At 41.7% G+C, this 25,931-nt stretch overlaps 2 protein-coding genes across 14 annotated transcripts in view; both read right to left on the bottom strand.

Annotated features, from left to right (window-relative positions):
* Positions 1-13,687: 13,687 nt before the first annotated feature.
* LOC127365860 (zinc finger and BTB domain-containing protein 14) lies at positions 13,688-16,514 on the bottom strand. 2 transcript variants are annotated; one of them, XM_051404401.1, is made up of 2 exons: positions 16,414-16,514; positions 13,688-15,767 (listed from the first exon to the last, which is right to left on the bottom strand). In XM_051404401.1, the coding sequence occupies exon 2, from the start codon at positions 15,742-15,744 to the stop codon at positions 14,572-14,574; it is 1,173 nt and encodes a 390-aa protein (XP_051260361.1). In that variant the 5' UTR covers positions 15,745-15,767; positions 16,414-16,514; the 3' UTR covers positions 13,688-14,571. The 2 variants fall into 2 exon arrangements, with proteins under 2 accessions (XP_051260361.1, XP_051260369.1); XM_051404409.1 differs by lacking the exon at positions 16,414-16,514 and adding an exon at positions 16,109-16,356.
* A 3,205-nt stretch (positions 16,515-19,719) lies between these two features.
* epb41l3b (erythrocyte membrane protein band 4.1-like 3b) overlaps positions 19,720-25,931 on the bottom strand; it is a 56,444-nt gene continuing 50,232 nt past the window's right edge. For 11 of the 12 annotated variants that reach the window (XM_051404289.1, XM_051404267.1, XM_051404257.1 and 8 more), the window contains 4 exons: positions 25,095-25,193; positions 24,418-24,498; positions 23,937-24,052; positions 19,720-20,883 (listed from right to left, as the gene is read on the bottom strand). In XM_051404289.1, the coding sequence (XP_051260249.1) occupies positions 23,942-24,052; positions 24,418-24,498; positions 25,095-25,193 (291 nt within the window). In that variant the 3' untranslated portion in view covers positions 19,720-20,883; positions 23,937-23,941. The remainder of the gene's footprint in view (positions 20,884-23,936; positions 24,053-24,417; positions 24,499-25,094; positions 25,194-25,931) is intronic. The other variant, XM_051404282.1, reaches the window with a different exon arrangement.

The raw sequence follows: 25,931 nt of genomic DNA, 5'->3' as shown, positions 1-25,931 counted from the left end.
TTCCTCGCTGTGGGACACAAAAACACCACCTATCACATTTCATCCTCAGCACCACCTTTGCCAAGCAGATAGCAACTCCAGTAACATGTGGCCTGCCCTTGAAGACTACTCAAAACCACATGTGTGAATCCCCCTTCCCCTCACACACACACACAGGCAACCTGCTGTCGTTGGAGTGGGTTGATTAGGGGGCAGGCCAAAATCAAAGGAACAAATCTTGAAAATTAAAGGACTTGCAGACCGGCCATCTTTTCCTCTCTCAGGCAGGAATGCTTCTCATTAGACGGCTGCCTCAATGTGAACCAGCAACCCACAGATGCAGACTCGAGTGGGCGTTTGGAAGCCTCCTTAGAAAAAATTGAACCAAAAAAAAAAAAAAAAAAAAAAGGGCTCAAACCCTTAATGCTTCCAGTGTGTCTGAATGGGTTTAGATCTGAATGTAAAAGGATGTGAAACAGGGTTTAAATTAAATTGAGTGAAGGCAAGAAAAAATGAGTAAATCAATTAAAGGGTTAGTTCACTTACATCACAAAAAAAAACCCCAAAACATTTAGTTTCTAGTCATGCAAATAGTTTGGGTTTTATTTTCCAAAGATTTGAGATATCTCTGGAGCCATCGAAAGACAAGGGAGGTGAATCGAATAGAAAAAGCTGTGAGAGATCGAACAATAGAGAACAATATTGACCCAGACAAAGTGGACAATCATAAGAAATATGTTATGAAAATAGTAGCCTCTATTCCAGATTTTAAATGGCCGATTAAGAGCTTTTATATCGAAAACAACCTGCAGTTAAATTCTGAAAATGTCAGATATTAAGGACACAATTTTAAACTGCTGCTCCATCTGCAGACCAACCATCTGGAACATAAACTGACACAGAAAACATTTATGAATAACAGAAAAAAGGTGTCAGGTCCAGTTCCTTACATATTTCAAAACAAGAGAGCGTTGCAGATGGATGACACGAGTTGATGACATGTCTTTGCTTGCGTTTCTCCGCCATTCATCACACAATCCGACATATCTCATAATTGATCTCATACAGGCAGACACAGATTGTGACCAAGATTTGATTAGACCCATCTTGCACTGTGTGACATGTAATGAATTGCTGTCACAGTTTGCACTGTTAGATTGTAAGATACATAAAAACAAGATGGATACCTCAAGACTTCAGCAGATAAAAACCGAAAGCATCTGCATGGCGAGACACCACGATGGCTAAGTGTTAAAATTAGCACAAGTTTCAACTTCTGTCGTGACTACTTGTGTATGTGCACAGAGCCACACACATTTCATGATCTGAAGTTAAAGATTTTGGGCGAAAGTGGTGAAAACAAGAAAATCAGTATGTTTTTTTAAAGTGAATTAGTGATGAGTCACCCTCACGTACAAATCATGCATCAATAGTAGCCTGCGTTTCGCATAATCCATAATGATGAAGATGCAGTTAACAGAACACCCTTGCTATTTTGTCCAATCACTATAACCTTTCATAAATTCGACCAATCATAGTCTCCTGCACAAAATGTTGAGTCATTCGTCACCAAATCCACTTCCTCCTTCCTAGTGTTGAAGATGCAGATGTGTGTGATTTCATTCTCACTGGAACAAGTTGCCTTCAGTGTTTAATGAATTATTTCACTTTCTTCTGCAATTTAATTGTAAAGAAAAGAAAAGCCTAACAACATCACAACATGCTATTTTCTCAATTTTCTAGAAAGGCTGTCATGAAATCAGACATTTTAGGCTGCAACAATCCCGGAAAAAGCCAAAATCTTGGAGGGGCTGAAATTGTCAATACTTTAGAGACTTCAACATACCTTTAACATGTTATTTACAGACAACACTTAACACCTAACCTGCCTATATCTGGTAATTTAATATAAGCAATGTCTGGCCACTGTGTTGGGTCACTAATCCACTTGGATGGGGGGAGACCTTAAATATACTGTCAATAGGGAAGACTGAAGGAGCTGACAGCTTGCGAACACTCAGGTTCAGGCAAGGTCATAAAATAATAATTAGACATGTTAAAAAAAAAAAAGACACTAAATCAATGCACACAAGTTTTCAAAACTGTAATCCAAACACGTGTCAAATTGCATTAACGTGTACAGGAACTTCGGTGCGTGAATGCAACATTTCTATGGAGTCTCTAGAACAGCTGTGGTTGCTACTAGCAACAGAAAGTTCAACTGAAACCAGCTGTCAGAATACAGCTAATGGACGCTAATGGATTATAACTAATAAAATAACAATGTATGACATAATTAATCATTAACTTTTAATACTTAATACTTGGCCTTTCCTTGTGACAGGAACTAATTTGTACAATAATGTTTCTTTACTTTACCTTGGGGAACTTACTTTACCCCCCCAATAATCTCACATCAGAACAAGTGAAGGTGGGGAGAGTCACAAAGAGGTTGTCAATAAATCACGTCCCTTCCCCCCGTCCTCTTCATCCCTCTGTGTCCATGACATGATGGATAGGAAACACTTGAGATCACGTGTTTATGTTTAAAGTGCCTCAGATATTAGATCCGTTGCCCAACACCTATGCACATGTTTAACCTACGTGAGTGTGTATTTGTGTCTTTGTGTGCGGAAGGCGGTGGTGATGGGTGAGCAGGAAGTCCACTTACAAAGTGTATCAACGATCTCTCACTGCTTGCCTCGAGTTTCCGAGCCCTAAACTTGCATCAACTTTATCGAGCTGGTGAATTATTCACAGCGGGAGCTCTTTAATCATCCCAGTTTATTTAACCTTTCAGAAAGCCAACAGGGCCGTGTCGTAGGTGTGTGTACTCTACAGGGAAAGGCATGCGCTAAGTGAGTGTGTGTATAGAATTAGAGTCAGCGCGGTATCCTGTTTACATTCACACGCTCCACTCCCATAAGCTGATACTGGTTTATAGTGTGGTATAATGTCCCCTCGCTTCTTTATATTTCTTGCTCTTGAGCAGCATTATCTGTAGAGCTTTGGGGCCTTGCAGACATGTAGAGAAATAGGCCACCACTCCATAGCACATGGCACCCCATTTTAGCCTCTTGCAATGGTATCGTCATCGTCACTCCACCTGTTCCCTGCACACTGCATCCATTTTGTGCCGCAACAGCAACTGTTGGTCTGGAGGGGGTTGAAAGCCCTCTGAAAGCTGCCCGCCGACCTTCTCCCTGCGAGGTGTTTATGGCAGCAGGTTTGGATTTTAGGCACTTGAGCTATGTGACTTGCCCCTCTGATCCCACACTCGAACGCAAAAACAGTCTCTTCATTCCTCGGCAGCAGCCACCTACCGTCGCTAAGCCGCGGTTTGAAAGCTTAGATTGTGGGAATACGGCGGACAAATGTCCTCCTTTCATCCCCGTTTGAGTCTTTAAGTGTAAAGAACTCACAAGGACTTCTGGTCTGATGGCGATAATGTGGCTTCAGATGATTTCCCAGGAAGTATGTGCATAACAACTGCAAACTGCTCATATCTTTCCACTACTCTCTTTGTTCTATTTCAATCATTCAGTGGAGCGGCAGGCACTACCTGGAAAATTAAGAGATTTCCTCTTAAAATGTCAGCCACAGCTTTGGTCTAATTGAGTAACCACTCAACCACCTCGACTGAAATCACCACATTACATGATGTCGGGTGGCTGTTCCCAGATATCGTGAGTTCAAAACCTTTGGCTGCGGTGCTGTTGACCACTTGTGATGGTTTAGAGACAAGGCCTCCACTGTTCGTGGAGCAGCTCCCTGTGGATGAGGGCAGACCGAGGACGTTACAGCTGCTGATAACGCCCGCTCTGGTCTGATTTGAGTCATGTGTGACAGGATGAAAGCAGACGCATGGAGGTTGAAGTTCAAAGTGGTAATCTCTAGATTCGTGTTGCTTTGATATTGGTGACATCTGTGGCGCTAAGCAGTCATTCCTGTCGGGTTTCTTTTCACCACACTTCCCAGCAATCACTTGTCAGACAGAGACTTTGTGTCCTGTGAAGATTAAATGGTTCTGATGTTAACAGGAAATATATGGCCATGTTCTTTAATCTTTTGGTTTGTTTCTACAGGACAAACAGAGATTGCGGAACGTTGAGACAGACTGTAAGACATGAGCAATGTCATCTGCGTGAGTAACAGGTGCGATGTAAAAGCATCAGATATTTGTTCACCATCACCACACAATCATTCCAAACAAGGGATAAAATTGGATAATAACGAGATTTCTTCCTGGCATGACAAGAAAGACAACATATGGTCATATATATATATAACATATGTATTTAAATTAAGTTTTAACTTTTAACTTTCATGCTGTAGCATGATGAACCAGAAATCTGCAGCTACAGGGGTGGAAATGGAAAAAGGGCAGTTTTGGGGTTTGGGGTCACGTTCTGGGTTAAAGGGCAAAAATGAAGAGTGCAAGTGTCACTTTATAGCCTGAAGAAGAAATAACACATTTGTCCTCTTAGAAATAAAAAGCTGAATTCATACACAACCTGCAGAGTTCTCTCAGTAGAGAGCAAATCTCTGCCAGGCAACAGATGGTGAAGCACCTACTGTAATGCCACCACTGCTGCCAGATGCAACCAACAGAGTTTTGAAAAACATTTATCTTAATCATATAATCTCAGTTTTAAAATGCAGAATAGTGTAATATTAATGTAACCGAGGGTTCACCTAACTGTATAAACTTAATAAGGAAATAATAAGTCCAAACTTCTAAGTTATTTAACTAAAATATACACCTACCTCCCTCTGTCCTCCCAAACAAAGAAGAGCTGAATATCACTCCGTTGTCCCTCCCAGCTCCCTGAGAGTCTCTTTATACACCATAAAAAATACAGCGTCAGATAAATGTGAGACTTATCAGGTATGGAATTAATCTGCAGATGCTGCCGTTCAAGATGAGACCAACAGACTTTTCTACAGATGTTTTTGAGCAAAGGCCAAAAGATGACCTGAAACAGACTAGGTAAGTCTAACAGTCGTTGATCACTTGTGCCCCTACTGGCCGGCTAAGAGGAGTGAGCAGTCATTACAATAGTTTTTTCAAGGTTTTTCAAACATTGTGAATTTTTAAGTGTAAACCCTTGATCCTTTCACTGCACTCAGGTCTTTCGCTGCTACAGCCTTATTGGACTGGTGTGACCAGTATAGCTTTTGGTGCCTATTGTTCGCTAAAGCTAGAAAACTTTAGACATGTCTGATGATTTGGAAATAAAACAATTTATTGATTTCTAATACCACCTTTAGATATTTATTTTCAGTACTTTACTAATGTGCCTCAATATTGTAATGTTTTTTAGTTAAATTGGGGGGTTTTCCAAGCAAATATTGATATATGTGATTGTTTGTGATTAAATCAGGTAAGATAAGGTCACAGCGAACGCTCTTCAGCAAAGTTACACAGGCTTACAACATATCTCTGTTGAATAAAGATAAAGTAGAACAGGGGTTATACTGTGGATAAAGACATTATATCGGTGTATTTGTTATACATGTTAACATTATATATAAAAACACAGACATATGTATCACATGTTTTTAAATCAAATTCCACACAAGCGTGCCTCCAGTGATGGATCAATATTTTCAGGGACCCCCTCTAACCTTGTATGTATGTGACCCAGTGAGGGTCCTGCGGTCTGAGTGTCTGGCAGATGAAAACAGAGGCCCCCTCTCACGAAACACCAGACCCCAACACGGCTGGTTGACATCAAAGTTCCCCCTCCACGCTCAGACGCAGACGAGACAGGGGGAGAGGTCGAGTGGGCAGAAATCTAAGCGATACCTTTTGTCGTTTATTTTCCCTCAGTGGGGACATCCTTAGATTAAACACCGAAATAAAAACCCTGCCTGGAGGCACAGACTGAAGAAACAACCACTGATAATTGATATCTGAACACCTGCTGAGGGGGAAAAGGACAGCGAGGCTCTTGACTTCACATACAGCAAAGTTTCAACACAGCTATTGTTCTCTGTCCCTCAACCACAGAGGATTCACTTAATATTCAGCTGAGTGAGATGTTTGCTTCACCTCCATCTCTGCTTTGACAGGCCTTTATGATAATAGTGTCAAGGTTGTCTGGTTTGACGTACCCCTCCCGGAAAAACGGCGAGAGACGCATCTGAATCAGAAGTGAAGAGTTTGACTTTTCTTTAGAGGCTGGTGCACTTTTCACCCTCAGGGAGAGACAACTTGTGGCGGTGGAGTCATGATCTGGGAGGTGGGAGAAGACAAGAAATTGGGCTGTGTTTACCCCGTGTTACAGTACGTCTGGAAATGATTACAAAGCCGATTTGGAAATAGATCTGACTCTTCCAAGAAGCTTTTAAGTGAAATGCAATTTGTATCATTTCTTATGTCATGCAAGTAAATCAGGGTTGTCTACACAAAGCAATCTTTCGCAACCGACTACAGTATGAGGTCGAAGGGGGCAGTCGCTCAAGGTCCTATCACTGGTTAAACTCGCTGTGTTTATATGTCGAGTTAAATGCTCTACTGGGGATTCATCGTTGATTCTTTCTGAGTTTCAGCTGAAATACTTAAAGAAAACTCTCAAAGCTAAGATAAATTAATTATATGTAACGGGATGTGGATCAGATTATGGATTGTGGATTGATTTAAACTCAAATACCAGGCCAGGAACAGTTTTTTCCCCTTCCTAGAATGGACTCAAGTATCAAGTGTTTTTTTTGTTTGGAGGAAAAAAAATCCTGTTTGAATTTAACTGAATGTGAACTGACTAATCTTGATATAATATCATGGTTGCAAAACAAATTAAAAAAAGGAATCTACAGCCTGGCAACACGATCTGATTACATGAGTCAAGATCTGCTGTATTAATGTGCAAGAGGGCAGTTATATAATATACAGGCAGGTGTTACTCTTTATCTGGTTAAATTAAGAAAAATTCAATTAAATTCTGTATGTTTTGTTCTGTGTACGTGTTATTTTCTGTCAGTTTTTGTCTTTGAAAATTGTAAAAGCATACATTTTAAACCAGCAACAAGTAGCTTTCACTTTGTGTTGATTCTGGCGACCCCTGTGGACAAAAGCGGTAGTGTTTCCACCACTTCGTTTCATTGATTTCAAGGGAAATCCAACCAAATCCAACCTGGTGAGAGGCAATAAGAATAAATACAGAAGTAGCCAATCTTCTCACTGATGTTCTGGTGTGTTGCTGTAGGTCATATAGAGGCATCAGTTTCATAACCAGTTCAAAACTCCTTGCAGTAGGTTTAAAAGTAATTACCCCTGCATCTTGTAACACAAAATAATCTGTGGAACATTTGACCTGATATCTACATCTAGAATCTGTATTTTATAATCCACTGCCATACAATGCTGCTATATAGCAAGATTAAATACACAGCCGTAGCCAGGATTTTAGGTCAGAAATCTGACAATCCCCCTTTAATCATTTCTGTAAATAAAATGCATCATCACAAACACATCAAAACCTTTTGTACACCACCAGGATTAAACTCTGCAGAGGAAAATCATTTATTTATTTATTCATTTTGTGGGCTTAGAAGTAGTAAATAAATCTACTATGTGTGATTTTAAAGGAGCAGTGTGTAGGATTGTGGATCAGTGGATGTATAGCCGTGAAGTTACTGAACTGCTCGCGTCTGTATTTGACAACCTGAGAATGAGAACGGGCTGTGAAGTGTGTAGAAGAAACTACAGTGGCCGCATAACTCCCAATCGACAACCAGTATTTTATATATGATTTTATTATTATATATTTGGTTTGTCTGTTCTGGGCTACTGTAGAAACATTGTGGAAGGCGACCCACAGCGTCCATAGATAGAAATGACTCATTATAAGGTAATAAAAACACATAGGAACACAAGTCCTATATTCAGGTGATTATACACTAATGGAAACATAGCTATTATCTATTTGGTAAACTGGTGGCTGAAGAAAGGGGTAAACTCTTAATTTATTGCCCCAATTTTATTTTAAATTGGCCCAGCAAAGGATTATGTATTGTCACTTAACTTCAGAGAGAAATTAACATGAGCAACAGAAGAGGTGCAGATTTTGTAATCAATACTGGGCCACAGACGGGCGAGACTACATAATAACATAATTATGCATTTTGAGTTAAGTCTTTCTTGTTCCTTACTACATCTACTCATGGTAAGTTGCACAGCTTTGTCTTGCCTTCACCATCCTAAGGAAAACAAATTCAGCTTGCAGAACACTACTGAATGATGCACATCAGAGAGGATTTAGAAGTGGGTAAACACATCGCTGACTGCACTACACCACTGATTTCTGTCAATAGATCCTCCTAAATGTTACACACTGGACCTTTAACTGTTGAACAGCAGGTCATTGTTAAAACTGTCCCCTATGGTATTTATGGCCCTAATCAAATATATTATTTAATATATATTCTAAGTATATCTAAGGTCTTCTTAATCAAATGTACCGTAATCTGCTCAATGTTTTTGTCTGAGTAACAGAATCCAGATTACAGGTAACATTTTTATAATCAGATTACAGCTGCTTTTCCTTTTTCATGCCCTCTTCCACTCTCCAGATGTGGTCTCCAAACAAACGCTGCCTTTAGATCCGTCAGTGTGATCACTGAGGGAATTTCATTAGAGTGAGACCTCCATGACTGAGACTGATAACAGCAGAGGAGGGCAGGAGGGAGGAAGGGAGGGAGGAGAACAGCATGCACTGTGTTTGACCAAAGACAGCCCCTCAGTTGTTATCTGTGCTGGGTGGTGAGGAGGAGAGAGGATGGAGAGGAGGGGAGGAGATAAAAATGAAGATGAGGGGACAGGAGAGAAGATGGAAGGAGGCTGGTGAGGTCAGATGAGAAAAATGGAGAAGGGAAGGGAGAGAGTAAAGGGTGGGGGAAGTGAGGAGAGAAGGTGAGGTGAGGAGACGAGAGGGAGATAATGGAGGGTGGTGGAGGATGAAGGCCAGGGGGAGAGGAGAGGGGATAAGAAAGGAGAGGAAAGAAAATCTAATGAAAGGAAAGGAGAGAAGGGAAGAAAACCAAAGAGAGGAGGGCAGAGGAAGGATGCCGGAGTGGAGTAGAGAACAAGGGAGAAGGACAAAGAGGAGGAGAAAAGAGAGATAAGAAAATGGAAGAGGGGAAAAGGGAGAGGGCAGGAGAGGAAAAGACAAGGGAGGGAGGGGGAGGAGGTGGAGAGAAAGTCTAGGAAAGGAAGGGGAAGCAGAGGAGAAAGAAAAGTAGAAGGGAGCAGAGTGGGTGAGAAGTAGGAGAGGAGAATAAAGGAAAAGAAAGGAAAGCGGATATGAAGAAACAGGGAAGAGAAGAGAGGAGATGAAAATGAGAAAAGAAGATAGCAGGGGTGAGGTGAGGAGATGGGAGGAAAGGAAAGGAAAGGGGAGGAGAGGAAGAGAATAAAAGGGGAGGAGAAAGACAAGGAAAGAAAAGGGGAGAGCAACATTTAAGAAAGGATAGTAAGGTAAGGTAGGAGATATAAAGGAGAAAAGGAAGGAAAGATGAGAAAGTAGGAAACAGGGCAGGTGGGAAAGGAAAGGAGAAAAGACCAGAGTGACAAAATTGGAGAAAGAGAGGGGGAGACAGTGCCGTAGGAGAGGTTGAGCGGGCCTGGACTCCCCACTGAGGAGTGATGCGATGGTAATCTCTCAGCTGGAACATCTGGTCCAGCCCTGAACAATGGCTCCTGCAGGCAGATCGCAGCGATCCGGGCCGGCTCTCTCAGTCCCGCGGAGATGGCCCGATAACCCACCTCCACAGGTCTGACTCCGCAGGTCAACGCCATGCCGATCAACAAAGACGTACCTTGTCTGCAGACACACCGGGTCACAGTTAATAAACCTGCTCCTATGTGGTCTGATGGGAAAAGGAGGAAGCTGGTCAGATAGGAGCTCCTGTGTTCAAGGTGATGAGTGAAACCCTCCCCCCCCCAACATTCCTCAGAGATCCTCCTCTCGTTAATGTGACATTCACTCTGAAGATGAGCTGTTAATCGAGTGTTATTTTACATTTGTGTCATAGTCCAAGTGCTGCCCTACAAATCAGTTTAATAGCCTGACTGTGTGTGTGTGTGTGTGTGTGTGTGTGTGTGTGTGTGTGTGTGTGTGTGTAAAGTAACTGTAGATGCACAGTTGTAAGATGAGTTATGCCTCCTCTCTTCTTTAGGTTTAAGATGCCTTGGAGATCAGATCAAGGACATGAAATGTCTCATGCAAATCCACTGAAGGACATCGTGATCATGAAGTCCTTAAGATTGAAGAAATTCCAGATGGTGCTCAAGTGAAGGACGACATCACAGGAGACTATATGGCTCATGAATGTCAGCAACTCTGATTAAAAGCTATTCCGCCTGGGAGGGGAAAAAAACTGCTGGCTTTGCCTTTCATGCTCATTTATCATATGGGATTGTTTGTATACAGTTGTTTTATTCTCCCGGAGTGTGTGTGTGTGTGTGTGTGTGTGTGTGTGTGTGTGTGTGAGTGAGAGAGAGAGATGAGATGAATGTAATTAAAGTTTTTTAATTAGACGCTGTTCTTTTCTGGGAAGCCTGTGGCAGCGCTGGGTGGAGCCAGAGTGGAGACAGGAGGTTTGTGGTCTGGCCGAGGGAACCACGCCGGCCGGGGTAATGGAAACCGGGTGTTCACTGTACACATATACACATATACATGCAAACACACACTCAGTGTACACATGCACTCGCGCCCACACACACACATAAACCGAAAGGCTGAAGAAGAGAATAAACACACACAGAAAGCCGCATAAAGTTATGCAGGCATGAATCTGAATGCACAGCCCCCACAATGCTAATGTATGCACCACACACACACACACACTCAAATACATACATTCATTCATGTGACTACCTGCATTATAGAATTCAGCCTGCTGACACGTAAATTCCCTAAATACTGATGATGTGTGCATTTGCATGCACATACACGCATGCAAGCTCATGCATACATAAAAACAAATAAGGACTGACACACACACACACACACACACACACACACACACACACACACACACACACAATACTGATGCACAATCCCCACACACAGGCACGGATGAGTACACGCAGGGAGGCACATGCATGAATGCACACTCCCTCGTTGGTTGTCACTCACTCACGGATGTGCGTGCACACACAGAGGACTCATTATAGATGCATATAGCAGCACACAAACATATGAACACTCTGCTGCACGCACGTCCACATACATGAATAAACACTCACGCTCTCCACCGAGCCCCCCCCCGCACTCCACCCCAACTCCCCCCAGTCATTACAAATGCGTACACACGCACATGTGCGTGCACACACATATAAATGCGCTTAGGCACATGCTTGAGCACACACGTACAAACTCACAATAAGCCCTCATCACTCAAATCCCTTGGCACGCACACACACCAATATAATTCATGAACACATTACATTTAAAACCTCTCTACAAGTACACACTCTCTCTCTCTCTCACACACACACACACACACACACACAGTCACGATACCAAAAGGCACACACATACACACCCAGCACCACTCAGTTCAACAATACGATACAAAATGCATCATTCACTGGCATTAATGTACTCTCACACACACTCACACACACTCTCACACAACACACACACACACACACACACACACACACACACACACACACACACACACACACACACACACACACACACACACACACACACACGCCAGGAAATGCAGAAAACAGATCTCGGGCATCTCCTGACATCAGTGTGAGGCAAGGCCACGCCTTTTCCATTCGACACTGACGTCAGTTTTCCACAAAACTCTTTCACCCTAAATTACAGGCGATCAAACTCTTCCTCTGTTGACAGTTAAGAATAGATCCATCTGAGTTACATGCAAGCAAACAGGCCCCCCACTCTGGAGGATGTTCTCCCTCCCGGCTGCGTGGACAAACTGTCACGAATAGGTACAGTAGTGTCTCCGTCCGACTGTCAATGCAAACAGAGCGGGGACTGTGAAACCCTGGTACTGCACTGGCCTCCCTCCAACCACCAGAGTCAGATGTATGTAAATATATGGAAAACACTGAGGTGTGAGGGCGCATACATTTCACACAGTCACCATGTGTGCCTGTCAGCGAGCTCAGCTTCCACTAACTTTTATCCATCTGTGCTATCTGCGTCTTCAGTCTTTCTTTTTAAGTCCTGGACAGGCAACAGAGAGCGGGTCAAATTGGACAGCAACAGGTCAATCACTATGAACAGGGCACCATCTAGTGTTACATGCAGAGTATGAGAGAGTATATATATGAGTGAGTGAGAGAGAGAGAGAGAGAGAGAGAGAGATGCTGAGGAGTTCTTCCCTTCATAATCAAACACAGCCATGTTGGGCGTGCGTCTGCCGGCTTTATGTCGAGTGCAAAGTGTTTTTGCTCTCATTAAACACTCGGGAGGCTGAGTGGTTAACTTCACGTCAAACTATTGAGCTGAACCAGAGCTGCACAGACCCAAAGAAGGTGCAGGAGACTTCGGGGATGGGGTGGGGTGGGTAGAGTTGGGGGGGGGGTTGGCAGCAGATGTGATTGTTTGCATAGTCCGGGTTTATAAACAAACCAAATCCTGAGGCTCTGCTGCATCTCTGGATGAGGACAGTTTGAGCCTGAACTGAAGACTCATTATTCCAAGCAGTCATTTTCATTATCGATTACTTTCTCTTATTAATCAACGATTCATACTCAATGTTGGGAAATGCCGATCACAAGTTCTGGAAAGTCGAGGCGAAGTCTTCAAACTGCTTGTTTTGTCCAAACAATAAAACCTGAAGATGTTCAGTGTGGACTCACATACGACACAGAAAATCTTAATTATCACTCCATCGACTATTAGACATATTCCTGTTATTATCAGAGCTGCAACAAGTCATCAATTAACTGATTAGTCAACTGAAGACTATATTTCAAGAAAAAAAGCAAAAATTTCTGTCAAATGTGAGGTTTTGCTGCTTCCCTCTGATTTAAAGCTCTGTAATCTCTTCAGGTTTTTCATGGTCAGTTGGACAAAACAAAACATTTGAAGACCTTCACCTTGGGATCTGTGAAAGCGGGATAATATTTTCTGACATTTTACAGACCAGAATGAACAAACAGAATCATTAGTTTCCTAGTTAATACATTGTCGTCCCAGGTAACACCTCTGTTGTGATCATGTGGAAACCAAACCAAATACAGCAGCTTTACACGCAGCACGTCTCTAAAAAGCGTCACTATTTTACTTCTCAACACTCCTCGGACCTCGGACGAGTTACAGGAACTCTTAAAACATTTTTGTTCTGCATCGACAGCATTGTTATGGTCTAACCCACATGTCACACGGTAGATGATTTCGTGCTTAAAGATGGAAAATGATGGGTAAAGTGAAACTCATTTTTTTTTTTCACTCCAACCATACAGTAACAAACCCACATGCCTCAACATCTGACCGTTCTAACCAATGTGGCCGCTGCAGAGAGACTTTGATATCTTTAACTGCCGCTGGAAACACCGCCAAAACACACGTGTTGTTTTATAAACTTTGTTCCGAATGCTCAACATCGTAGGGTTTGATATCCGAAACCGAGTGCTGAGGTTGATCTGGGTGTGGCACTGATACCCCTCCACGGTAAAACCGAGTTCTCTACAACAAAAACCAAACGTTGCAAAAAACAATAAAACACAGCAGATGGTGTTTATTGTCAAAGTGTAGGAGTAGGACAATGTTATATGTGCATATTTCATTATTGTGTACTCTAATTGTGCAACAAACTAAGCTACAGTATATACAGACATCTATCATTAACTGTTGATAGCTGGATGACAGTTATACTGTATAACAGTAAATCTAGTTGGCCGATTGCTTGGGCAGGACAGCCTTTAGAGACAATCCGTCGAAGGCCCAAGACTTTGGTATCATCTGCATCAAATGCAAAATGGTGACTCTTACTCTTACAGTGTAATATCAATCAATACAACTAAACACATCCATTTAAAAACATCCACATGAATATACTCAATGCAACAAATGTTATGCAGAAAAATCTTTTTTTCTCCCTCAACCCACCCCCGCCCTCACCGCCGCCGCCCCCCCTCCCCCCCAGACTCTGTTTCTCACATTTTTATCTCCATAAAATTCAGTAAAGGTTAAACAAACATTTAAATGTTACATATCCCATAAAAGTAAAAGAGAATAATGTTATGAGAACCCCCAGTCTAGATAGCGATAACGATGCTTTGTGAAAAATATATGTATAGTAGAGTGAACTAAACATTTACATGATTTTACAGGTGGAAAGAAAAACATTGTTTTTTTTGACATAACTCTTTAGAATAATAATACAGCCCCACAGTCTTATGAACATGCTATGATCTCTTTGTTACTCACTCCGATCATTGTCCGTGTGACGTCAGGCCGCCAGCCTGTCACAGGGTTGTGGTTGTGTCAGTGTGTGTTCATGTGTGTGTGTTATTTTATTTATTTTTTAAGTGACTGCCGTTGATGTGTGTGTGTGTGTGTGTCTGTGTGTCAGAGTGTGGTTTTTGGTGTGTTTACAGGCTCAACAGTCCCCTGAGTTGTGCGAATGTGGCCCGGTCTCCATTTTCCAGTCTCTCTGGTCGGTGGCTTCCGCCTGGCCGTGCTGGGAGGCGGCGGGGGACAGGGACATCTGTCTGCGAGGGTTGCCGCTGTGCATGGTGTTCCAGTGGCGCTTCAGATCCGACGCTTTGATGAAGGCCTTGTCGCAGGAGCCGCAGTTGAATGGCCGCTCGCCCCGGTGCTGCCGTTCGTGGTCTTTCAGGTGGGACTTGTGTTTGAAAGCCTTTTCGCACATTTGGCAGGCGAAGGGCCTCTCGTTGCTGTGGACCCTCTCGTGCCTCTTCAGGTCGGGGCCCCTGATGAAGGCCTTGCCGCACACCACGCAGCGGTGAGGCTTGAAGCCGGAGTGGATCTTCAGGTGCTCCTTGAGGTGTGCGGCGGTGGTGAAGGCTTTCGGGCAGTGCTCGCAGCCGTAGGGGCGGTTGGCGGTGAGCAGCCGCTCCTTTTTGGCGTTGTGGTCCATGGGCTTGGCGCCCGTGCTCTGGCAGGAGCCGTGGTCGCGGTGGCCGTACAGCAGGTACTCCAGCTTCATGTCGCTGGAGGAGGAGGAGCCCCAGCCGTGGCTGTGGGGATCCTTGCTCATGTTGGTGTTGTAGTTGTGCGGCTGAGACACGTGGGAACCCCCGGGCCCCATACTATCCATTCCCTGATCGTAGAAGCTGTTCTTCCTCACCTCCTCCATGGCCAGCTCCTTCAGGATGGCGTCCTGAGCGCGCATCCCGTGGTCCCCGGGAGCCTGGTTCTCCCGGGTCTTCATGTTGGTCAGCTCGCGTTTCTGCGTGCACAGGTTATCCAGGAAGTTGATCCCCAGGATCTGGCCGGATGACATCATCATATTGATGTCCTTCTTCCTCACGGCGAGCCTGGCTGTGTACATGTAATTCAACACCTCTTCGAAGATGTCGGAGCGGATGAAGTCCAGCTCCACGATGGAGTTGTCCTCGTCGCTCTGCTTCTTGAAGAGCTTTTTGAAGTAGTTGCTGCAGGCCGCGAGGACGCAGCGGTGAGCCCTGAACTCTATGTTCTCCACCACCACCACCACATCACAGTGCTCACCTTCCATCCTCTGTTGGTTGAGCATCTTCAGGAAGGTGGCTTTATGGTCATAGTCGATATATCTCAATAAATCAGACATGTTGCAGGTCAAAGTGGAACAACCTGCAGAGGGAAACACAAAACAAATGCTCAAGTATTTTCATCCCACAACTAAATTTAAGCCATGAATACAACCGGCTCAGCTGAGGGGTGGAGCTTTATTTGCATGCTGCTTATAGCGATATACACATTCACACATTATTACGGGACTAACACGCAACCTACAGCACGTGTGTGCACAGGTGAGCGTCAAAAAACTGCAGAGTAAACAAAAGTAGCTAAATCAATCATGCAGAAATCCTTCAGGGAAAAAAAAAAACAACGACAGGCCGCGGCTGCAATAAAAGCCGCAGTAATGCTAATCAAAAAAACACAGAACCGCTCACAGGAACAAACACACGCACTTTTCTCAACTTAAATCGAGCGTTTTTGCCGCTCAGTTCGCCTGACAGTCCGCGCTGGACAACCGGAGCAAGAATATTTCACATTTCACTGCGCCCAGCCATTTTGGTCAGCAAGCCTCCATTGGCATGTTTCTGGTGTTCTTTAAAGCAGTTCACAAACAGCGAGAGAGGGAGAGAGGGAGAGAACACGGCGGCGAACACGGGCGGAAAAATAAAACCGCGCACAAACGCGGCGGCGGCTTTTATTTCTCTGCGCCGTCCGGAAGCGACAAAGAGGGAGGAAGAAAATTAAAAGTGTTTAATACCCGAAGCCTGAACGCGATCCCTGTGTTGTCACGCAAGGCAGTCGACGACGATCCAGAGCTGTCGTTTTTCCTCTTCCTCCTCTTGTTGTGACTGCTGGGGCTCTACAGGAAATGTCGCGTCGCTCTGCCGCCCCCTACAGCACCGGAGCCGGTACTCCACCAAGATCGTCTATGTGCGAGAGGGAGGGCTCACTCCGTCTGCTCCTCAGGGGACCCTGTTTATAAATAATACGTGTATTTTACTGAAAGTCGTCACATTTGGATCACTTGCATTAACTATTTACTTCGTGTATGTAAAGTAAAAGATATGTTACATTAATTAATAGTGTTTATTCCAGCACACACCTGCTTATGTGGAATATGTTTAGATTTACATTTACTTTGTATATAGGCTCTTATTATTTTATTTTCTATTTTCCATTTTCTATTTTTATTTTTTAACCACCTTTTTATTCTGTATATTGTGTTAGATATTGTATATAAGTACTATTCTTTAACGTTGTGTGAGTACAATTTGTTTGTAACAACTGTAACAAAGTAACAAAGTATTTCTGACTAAAAAACTAAAAACTAAACATATACAGTTTAATTTTAGTTTAGTTCACACCATTGTACTTGTACATTGCATATAGTGTATATATTTTTCATTTATAGTTTTATATTTTCTATCATACTTTGTAATATTCTTATTTGTGATAAGATTGTATTTGTACACAGTACTCTTTTTATTGCACTATATTCTCCAGTGCTGCTGTGTGTAACTTGAATTTCTCCTATGGGGATTAATAAACGTATATCTTATCTTATATCTTATCTTATTCTGATGTCTGGTGCATTTGTTCATTACATGCATGTTAATACATGTGTGTATGTGCCTTAAGTGTTTGTAATTTAACATTTGTTTATGTATTTGTTTGATTTTGAATTATTTTTATTACTTTTTTTTGTCACAGGTTGGATTCGAACCCTGGTTCCAGCCTCAGTACATGAGGCGTCATCTCTAGAATACAGGCTCCCCTATTTTTTATCACAGTTATTATGTATGTACACACACATACTTTATTGATTTAGTTCATGTTTAATTGATTCATTATTATGCGTTATTATGAGTGAGTTATTACAATGAAAACCTTTTAAGCTAAGATCAATAAAAGCAAAATAAAGAGGTGTTTAGGTCGGAGGCAGGTTTGCAGATGCTAAATGACACCGACCCTGGTTCCGTCTGGAAGAGGCTAAAACAGATAAACATAAATTTAAAGCCCCCTCAGCTCCATTAACGACTGGCAAACAGAGTGAGGAGTTCTGCTGTCACTTTCTAAAGACAATGGGACAGTCCTGACCCCATCCTCTGTGACTCCATCCTCCAGCTCCACTTCTCAGCAGGAGCCCCTCATCCTGACCTGCATCCTGGACCTCAACAGACCTTTCAGGAGGCAGAACCCCTGCAGACACAAACAAACTCTGCCACCTGCAGGTGGATTACTGACTTCTTGTCAGACAAGATGCAGCACGAGTGGCTGGGAAAACACGTCTCCGAATCCTCGGCCCCCGAGACCACCAGCACCAGATCCACCCCAAGGCTGCATCCTTTCTCCTCTACTCTTCTTCCTGTGCACCAACATCTGCCCCTCCATTAATCAGTCCTCCTATGACCTGAAGTTTGTGGATGACACCACCCTGACTGGACTCATCTCTGGTGGGGATGAGTCTACAGGAGGGAGACTGACTGTCTGGTGACCTGGTGCAGGCAGACCAACAAAGAGCTCTGAAGACAGCAGAGATGGTTGTGGACTTCAGGCACCATCATCAGACTGTATCATTTGCTCTGTTGAGGAGGCGATTGGCTGAAACCTGCCTTCCCATCCTGACTGCAGCTGGTCTCATCAACAAGAATATAATATTATCCTGTTGAAATGAGATATGTATAAATGGAAAACACAGTGTCTCTGACAATAGGATCAGCACATTTCACTGCACAGAGTTTCCAGTTCAGAAACATTTGGCATTAAAATCTGCTCTCCATCTAAATAATATATACATACATAAACTTAAATACAAAAAAATAAGATGTGAATATTTATATACAGACCACTGATGTTAGACTATTGCATCATAAACTAAATTTTTTTTGCACACCATTTTACTGCATATTGCATATAGTGTATATATTTTTAATTTATAGTCTTATATATTCTATTATATTTAGTTAATATTCTTATATTGTGATTCTTATTGTACTTATACACTCTGTACTCTTTGTACGACATTCCCCTATGCTGCTGTGTCTGACTTGAATTTCTTCTACAGGGGATCAATAAAGGTAAATCTTATTTTATCTTATCTTAAAAATATCAAGAGGACCTACCTGCTAGATTTCTTAGTATTTATTTAGCAAATAAATAACATGAAGTTCATGCATCTAACAGGTCCAAAGATTGACGCGCAAAAGAAAATAAGACAATTACTGTAAAATAAATGGTTAAAGTCTTTATTTTAAGCTGCCTTGAACAATACATAAATATTATTTACAGTAGAGACATATTGGTGACTTATACACACTGCATATGTCCTAAATGTGTTTAAATGATCAAAACAAACAGTTAATCTTCATTTTGTCCATTTAGTTTTCTAAGTAAGTAAAAAAAACTTGTGAGACTGTTTGTGGAATAAAGATTTTGGGAGATAAAAGATCTGTGAATTGAAACAGATCAATTGCTCGTCGTTTTTGTGCACCCAGCAACAGAAACAGAGTGACAGCTCTTACCTTTTTGTCTCTCTCTGACTCACACGCACGTACACAGCAGGAGGGGGCGGGGCTTCAGGAGCCTGAGCGTATTCAACGTAATTAATTACCTGAAGCAGCAAAAAGCCCGCAGCCGGAGGGTGTTTCTTTTAACCATAAATGAAGTGTTTAGAGCATTTGGATTAATGAATAATAGATCGACTGTCGTTTACAGATTACACCCCCCTTCACATTTATATATTTATTTCTATTTAAAGCTAAATTTAAACTTGAGGATTTTAATAATCACACGCTGCTCATTAGGTTATTTTAGAGCCTGAGGATATAAAATCTGTCTATTGCTCAGGTCTTCATAAAAATAAAAAGAAAAGGTTTTTATTTGTAGGTTTCTGTCATATGAACTCATTAAGATAATAATTTATATCTTATGTCACAAAAATGTAAACTCAGCGAAGCCCTTACCTGAATTATTTAACAGCTTTCTTGACAAAATGTGTGTAACACTTACTCAAAAGTGCTAAAAGACATCAATAATCAATCAATGGGTCCAATGGTGACACAGGTTTCAGGACTGTGGTAAACATTTTATTATTTGAGAAGAAAACAGCAAATTAAAACAAATGCATTTGCCACTTTTATTTCACCGTTTTGAGGAAAACATGGCTGTACACGAACAATACTCAGTTATTCAGATACAGTTGAAGGGAGGCAACAAGTTGACATGTTCAGGGCGGTGGTGGTGGTGGTGGGGGTTTTTTTCTTGACAGATCTCTCTTGGCTTTGCATCTAATTTGGGCAGAGCTCGGCAGTCTGAGCCCTTTGCCTCACAGTCACACGAACCTGGGACTTGTGCTGCAGCCGATCATCTACCCCGGGAAACATTCAAAGCCCGCACAGGCACATAAAAAACAAAACAATAAACAAAAACCTATTTGTTGCACAGAAATTTTGATTCATTGGCAATTTCGCCAAAATAGACCCTCTAAGAAGTGTTGAAGTGGTAGAATCAGTTGACGAGAAACAACAAAAATACTGAAATGATCATAAAAAGGAAAATGCAATTCAAGTAGACACGACAAAAAAAAACAAAAATCAATGCGAAAGATAATTTGTTATTCTCCTAGGAAAGCTTTGGATATGTACAGTACTGGGCTGTAGTGATTTCTGTAGTGGCATACCTGACGGAGAAAAATCATCGGGTTGTGTGGGGGAGTGGGTGAGGCAATGCTTGCTGGCAAATGAGGTTGGCACTTCTACAGCAAGGTTAAATAGTGTATGCTCCCTAACATATACAGCCTACAGCGATGTTTAAGTTTCTGGAGTGATGGCTTTATTTCATAAATAAAAACGTTGCTACAATAATTATTCTCAATAATCATAAAAATGCATCAAAGTCATAAGGCAGTGAAAGCAACAGGTCTGCTTGCTGCACACAGAGATTCGGCGTGCAGATGGGATCGAGAACCATATATATCTATTTTTAAATCGTACAGTTTTCAGTATAATCTTGCCGTTTTTTGTTTTGATAATGCAACATTGCGTCCTTCTCATGCAAAAAATGCATTTATTTGTTTTTGCAGGTGATGGGTTTTTTGCGACTAGCGGCGAGCTGCAGCATTTGGAGAGTAGGAGCCTTTCTAGTCTTCTGAGATTCCCCGGAGTAATATATGAGTTCTGGATGTTGGATTCTGGGAGGTTGAACAGAAAACAGCCCTCAAGTGTTACTCCTGGAAGAACAGAGGAGACAGCAGTTAGTACCATCCTGCATATTTCATCACATCTGAACCTTCAGTGCCACGGTGCACCCTGCCAAAAGACTAAAAATGAACCTCATAAAAAGGTCACGGCAGTTTTACCCCCATAAATAGATGCACCGAGGGACTACAGAGTTACAAAAAAAATGCACATAGATACACACACAGGCTTCTTGGGCACTTTCTGGCAATAGCTATTTTAAAAACAATGCTCTCCCAAAAATGAATACTTTACTATTCATTCTGAGTGTGACCACAAGCAATGAGTCAGAAAGGCTGCTGTCAAAAACTAAAGAACAAAAAAAAAACAATCATTCTCTGTAAACATGTGGTTTGAATTTTAATTTTAGTCCATCAAAATTAAAAACATGTCACACACACACCAAATCTGCTATCTTGCCTTCATCAAAGAGAGAGAGGGGGGAGATTGGGAGACATTGCTCCTTATAAAAGGGAGGCATTCATTTCTAAATTTGGCACTTTAAAGCATAAAAGGGTTAAATGAAGAATTAGACCTGAATCCATTTTGTCTTTTCAAATGCAGATGGTTTTTGAGGTTAGCTGGGGTTATTCATAAATGTTAAGTGTTGGAAGAGATTAGAATATACTGAATAATGAGGCTGAAAGAACACATTTATTGCTTTATAGTGAAAAAACTGATAAACACTTTCTGATGGGCAAAGATGAAATATTTTATTTGCTAAAGAATATTTTGAAAAGATGATCATAATATTATGCGTTCTGTGGTTATGGTTGTCCATATTTCATTTCAATTCAATATTCTTAGACGTGTGCTGGAAGCGGAGGCTGCAGCACCCCCTAAAATCTGGCATAATGAGAACCATTAGTTCATAAAAATGTTTAAACTTATGACTTTTACTGGGATTTATATGAACACACTGGAGGTTTTACTTTGTTTTTATCAGATTTATCCACTAAAAAGTTATAAAATATGTGTTAAATAATGTTAAAATTGTCAAACTGTCAATGCAAAAGCAATGAACGTCATGCATTTAGTATGATGTCATTATACAGACTCTCTCAGCACCCCGAACTCTGACTGACTTCCAGCGTCCCTGCTCTGAGAGCAATGATATTTAAGAAAAGGATATTGAGATTGTTCTTCTGTATGCATATGGTGATTATGCGTAACATGACAGTCTAAGAAAACCAGAAATAATCTCAGACGCCACTGAGATGAAGGCAAGGTGGCCGAAAACGTTTGCTGGAGCAGAGCTGTGAGATTTTAATTCTGAAGGACTTTAGTAACAAATTGTTGAATTTTAATTTTAAACGCTTTTTCCGGGACTGTATCTGCCCCGACACTCTGTGTGTATCTACCGTGGGAAAGAGACAAGCATCCAAAAGACCCGAGAAAAAAACCATTTAGTATCATGTTAATAAAGCTACCCAGAAGCACAGACGGTCTGACACACAGATATTAGACAGCACACTCACACACGCACATACAGGACTGAGGGCAAGGCTGCAGAAACAAAGCCAAGCATTCCCATCTGGTGAGTCACACAAGTACACACATGCACGCTTGCTCATCCCAAACCCTGCGCCTTGGGATCGTTTCAGTCAAAAGCTAGCGAAATAACAAAGTTCAGAGCCAAAAATTAGAATAAACCGGACAATTCCGGTTTACAGAGACAAGATGCTCGAGAGAGAAAGGTGGCGAGGTTATAACGACATGCTGTGGGTGCAATGGAATGAGAGGTATCCCTCACGCGGCTCCACACCTGAAATAATCCTCACAACACTGACTGCGGACAAGTTGAAACACAAATGGCTGCATTTGTGAAGTTTGTAGAAACGCTGTTAAAGGAGTGCTGACCTATTTTTTTTTCCCAGCAAACAGAAAGGAAGAGTGCAACTGAAAGGAGCAGTATGTCACAAATTGTTTCAAAACATAACGTGTCCTAGAAACACAGTTTGAAACATTTCAGGGATTCACCCCCATGCATGATCATTTCTCCCCGTAAAGACGGCCCAGTTAGGCTGCTGTGTGGTAGTAATGTATTATTATGGTTTGCTTTTTATGATGCATTAATGAGTAAACAATGATATGCAAATGCTTACACACATTTATTGACCTTTTATTTGCAGAATATTGTTGATACTAATGCTCAATCTGATCTTTTATTGTATACAAACTGTGTGTTTAATGCAGAAATTAATGTTTTTCTGCAAATATAATTTTGCTCTTTTATTTGTAATTTAAAGACATTGTCCAGTTATGGTTTATGACGTTTCTGGTAAGAAAAGAGTTGAAAATAAACACATCTAAGCACATCTGTGTTCACTCAAGATCAGATTTCAGTGGCTGTGGGTTGCAGCAACAGAAGCAGAAGCCAGTTCAGCCGGTCTTTAATGGCCCATCACTGCCGGTGTCCTTTGTGAGGGCTACACAATACAGACAAAACAATGTGTGCAGATAACAGAATATTGCATGCAGGTAAAACTATTCCAACATGTTTTCCACCTCATTTCATTATTGAGGAAGCAGTTTGACATGTTTTAGAAACTGTTAAGATCAGTGTTGCATTTTAGGTTTTTTTGTAAATGACAAATTACTTTAAATATAAGAGAAAGGTCTGTGTTAGATGTTTAGCACGCACAGCTTCCCTCTCTAATTAAAAAAAGGGATTGTGTTTCTTTCCAGCAGGGGGGAGTGTTGCAGTCAAATTACAAGAGATTGCATGAGACTGCCAGGAGCATTACTGTAAAGGTTTTTAAGCCTTGTCATTACGAGTTGAGACTATAATATCCGGTCTGTGTGCATGCACGCATCAGTCGACCTTTTCCCTGCAGGGGGAGTGGAGCTGAAATGACAACAGCATGATGCATTAGCTGTAAGTGCTACAGAAGCGGGGCTGTCTGTATCAGTGAGAAAAAAGTGCTGATGGGAAAGCAGCATGCCCAAGAATGGAGACCAGGTTGAAAAAGCTCAGTCCGACCAAATCAAAACCAGACTAAAAACGAACAGGGCTGGGACCAGGACTGGGACCTCATTGTCTTACCTGGGTCAGTCCTCCCCCTCCTCTGGCGTGATCTCTGTCTCTTTATGTACCACTACTTTGGTCACTGACATGTCAGGATGCTGTTCTTTAGCCTCCTTTATGGCCTGAGCCAGAGCCTATATACGGGAGTGCAGTGCCAGGAGGGATCACCAGGGGGAGACAAAAAATGGGGAAGGCAGGGAGGGAGCGGGGGATGTTGGATTGTGAGTCAATATGCCAACAGGGAAGCAACTTTTAGTTACATTTGTCATACTTCCAGTATTTGTTAAAGTCACATCAAGAGTTAATGTTTTGTTTAAAATGTCACATGCTAAGCCATTCTATATCATGTGTCTGTGCAATGCACGCAAAGTAAAAGTTAAGGTCTTGAGGGGTCTCTAAGGTCACTAACATTTCACTTTTTTCATGGTCAATTACTGACTCTACAGGCAAAGAAAAATCATGAGGATAGTGGAGAATAAATGAGAAACATGTGAGAGACCTCATCGTGGTCGATGTCTGCGTCTCCTGTGATGACGATCCTTTTCTCGATTCTTGTCTCTGATATTCCTCCTTTCACCGTCTGACAGAACAGAGAGGACTTTAAATCAATGCACACAAACTTATGTGGTTACAAACATAACCTCAAAGGTTCATCGAACTTAAAGTTTTTCATCATGTTATATTTTTATTTAAAAGTACCCTTATCAGTCAAAATCCTTAAATGGGCTGTGTGAAAGCTCCACATCTGCAACTCATCGATAATTCATTGTTTAAACTGTTTTTGTAAAGCAAAAACAAAAAAATTAACTTGTCCCAGATTCTAAAATATGAATTTGTATTAGTCTTCTATGATATTGGGTTTTGGACAGACACGACATTTTAAGATTGTTGATGAAGTATTTTTCAATATTTTCTGATGTCAGTAACAAAATAATTTCTGGTTATTCAAGATTTAATTAAAATAAAAACAACATGAGTCTGTGTTTCCTGAGTGTGTAATCAGGAACGTCTCTATACTACACAGATACGAAAACTTCCTTCCCCCACCCTTCACCTATTTTCATTGTCTAAATTCTGCAGTAAAGAAAGGCTAAAGCAAGCAGACACGTGTAGACTGGGGTCATGTTTGAGACTTCGAGTGTTAAGAGGCCAGAGGGACAATAGATGAACTCTGACCTTTGTGATGTGTGTGGTTGTCGTGGTGCTGGTGGTTTCCGAGGTGATGGTCTGAGCACTCAGCAACACCCCGGGGTCTACGTCACCATTAGTATCAACCTGTTAATGAGCAAAACCCATTTGAAATTACATTTTAGATTTGTGCTCTACCCACTACAACTGAATAATATTTGATTTATTCAGCACTATTAATCTGTGGCAGCCTTAAAGCTGCATTAACTGATCTTATGGCCACTTGTGGGAAGAGGAAATCTTCAACAAGCTGAAAACATCTGATATATTGTCTAATGGTGGTTGAGTTGGATAACAATTGCTTATTTACACAACTGGAAGACACTGAGCAACATAAACAGTCATTTACAGTAGAGAAGTCCAGTATTCACATATTTTTTAGCTTTATCTCCACAAACTCCTGGAAATAAATATTTGCCTTTTTATCTGCTAAAAGCTGCATTATGTTCTCCAGCTAACTGGTAACTACTTAGTGCAGTTTGGTCCTGGGCAGGTAACATACAGTGGGGTTATTAGGTGGGTGAAAACAGGGTTAATAGGAAAGCTCAGAGGCTAAAAGCTCTGTTGGCCTGAGGAAAACTTTCACACTATAAATACAGTAGTTATTTGATCCTTTCTTAATAAATTATTAGTGCAGCTTTAAAGCAGCTATAATCAATATTTTTTATATTATGTTTTATGTGTAATGTGAAAGGCTTAGGGTCCCTTGTAGTGATGAAAACAAGGCACGGACAAGGGGAGGTCAGACCTCCGCCAAGGACAACAAGTCTTCTATGATGTAAAAATACATACATTTTGTCTAATCTGTAAAAATCATATCACTGA

Source organism: Dicentrarchus labrax, unplaced genomic scaffold (genome assembly GCF_905237075.1).
Source record: "Dicentrarchus labrax unplaced genomic scaffold, dlabrax2021, whole genome shotgun sequence".
Taxonomy (NCBI): Eukaryota; Metazoa; Chordata; class Actinopteri; family Moronidae; genus Dicentrarchus; species Dicentrarchus labrax.
The sequence above is the reverse complement of the archived record's forward strand: the minus strand, read 5'-3'. Positions and strand labels throughout refer to the sequence as shown.

Excerpts from the sequence above, each read along its gene's own strand:
- LOC127365860 (XM_051404401.1), bottom strand. The coding sequence starts at position 15,744 with ATGTCTGATTTATTGAGATATATCGACTATGACCATAAAGCCACCTTC.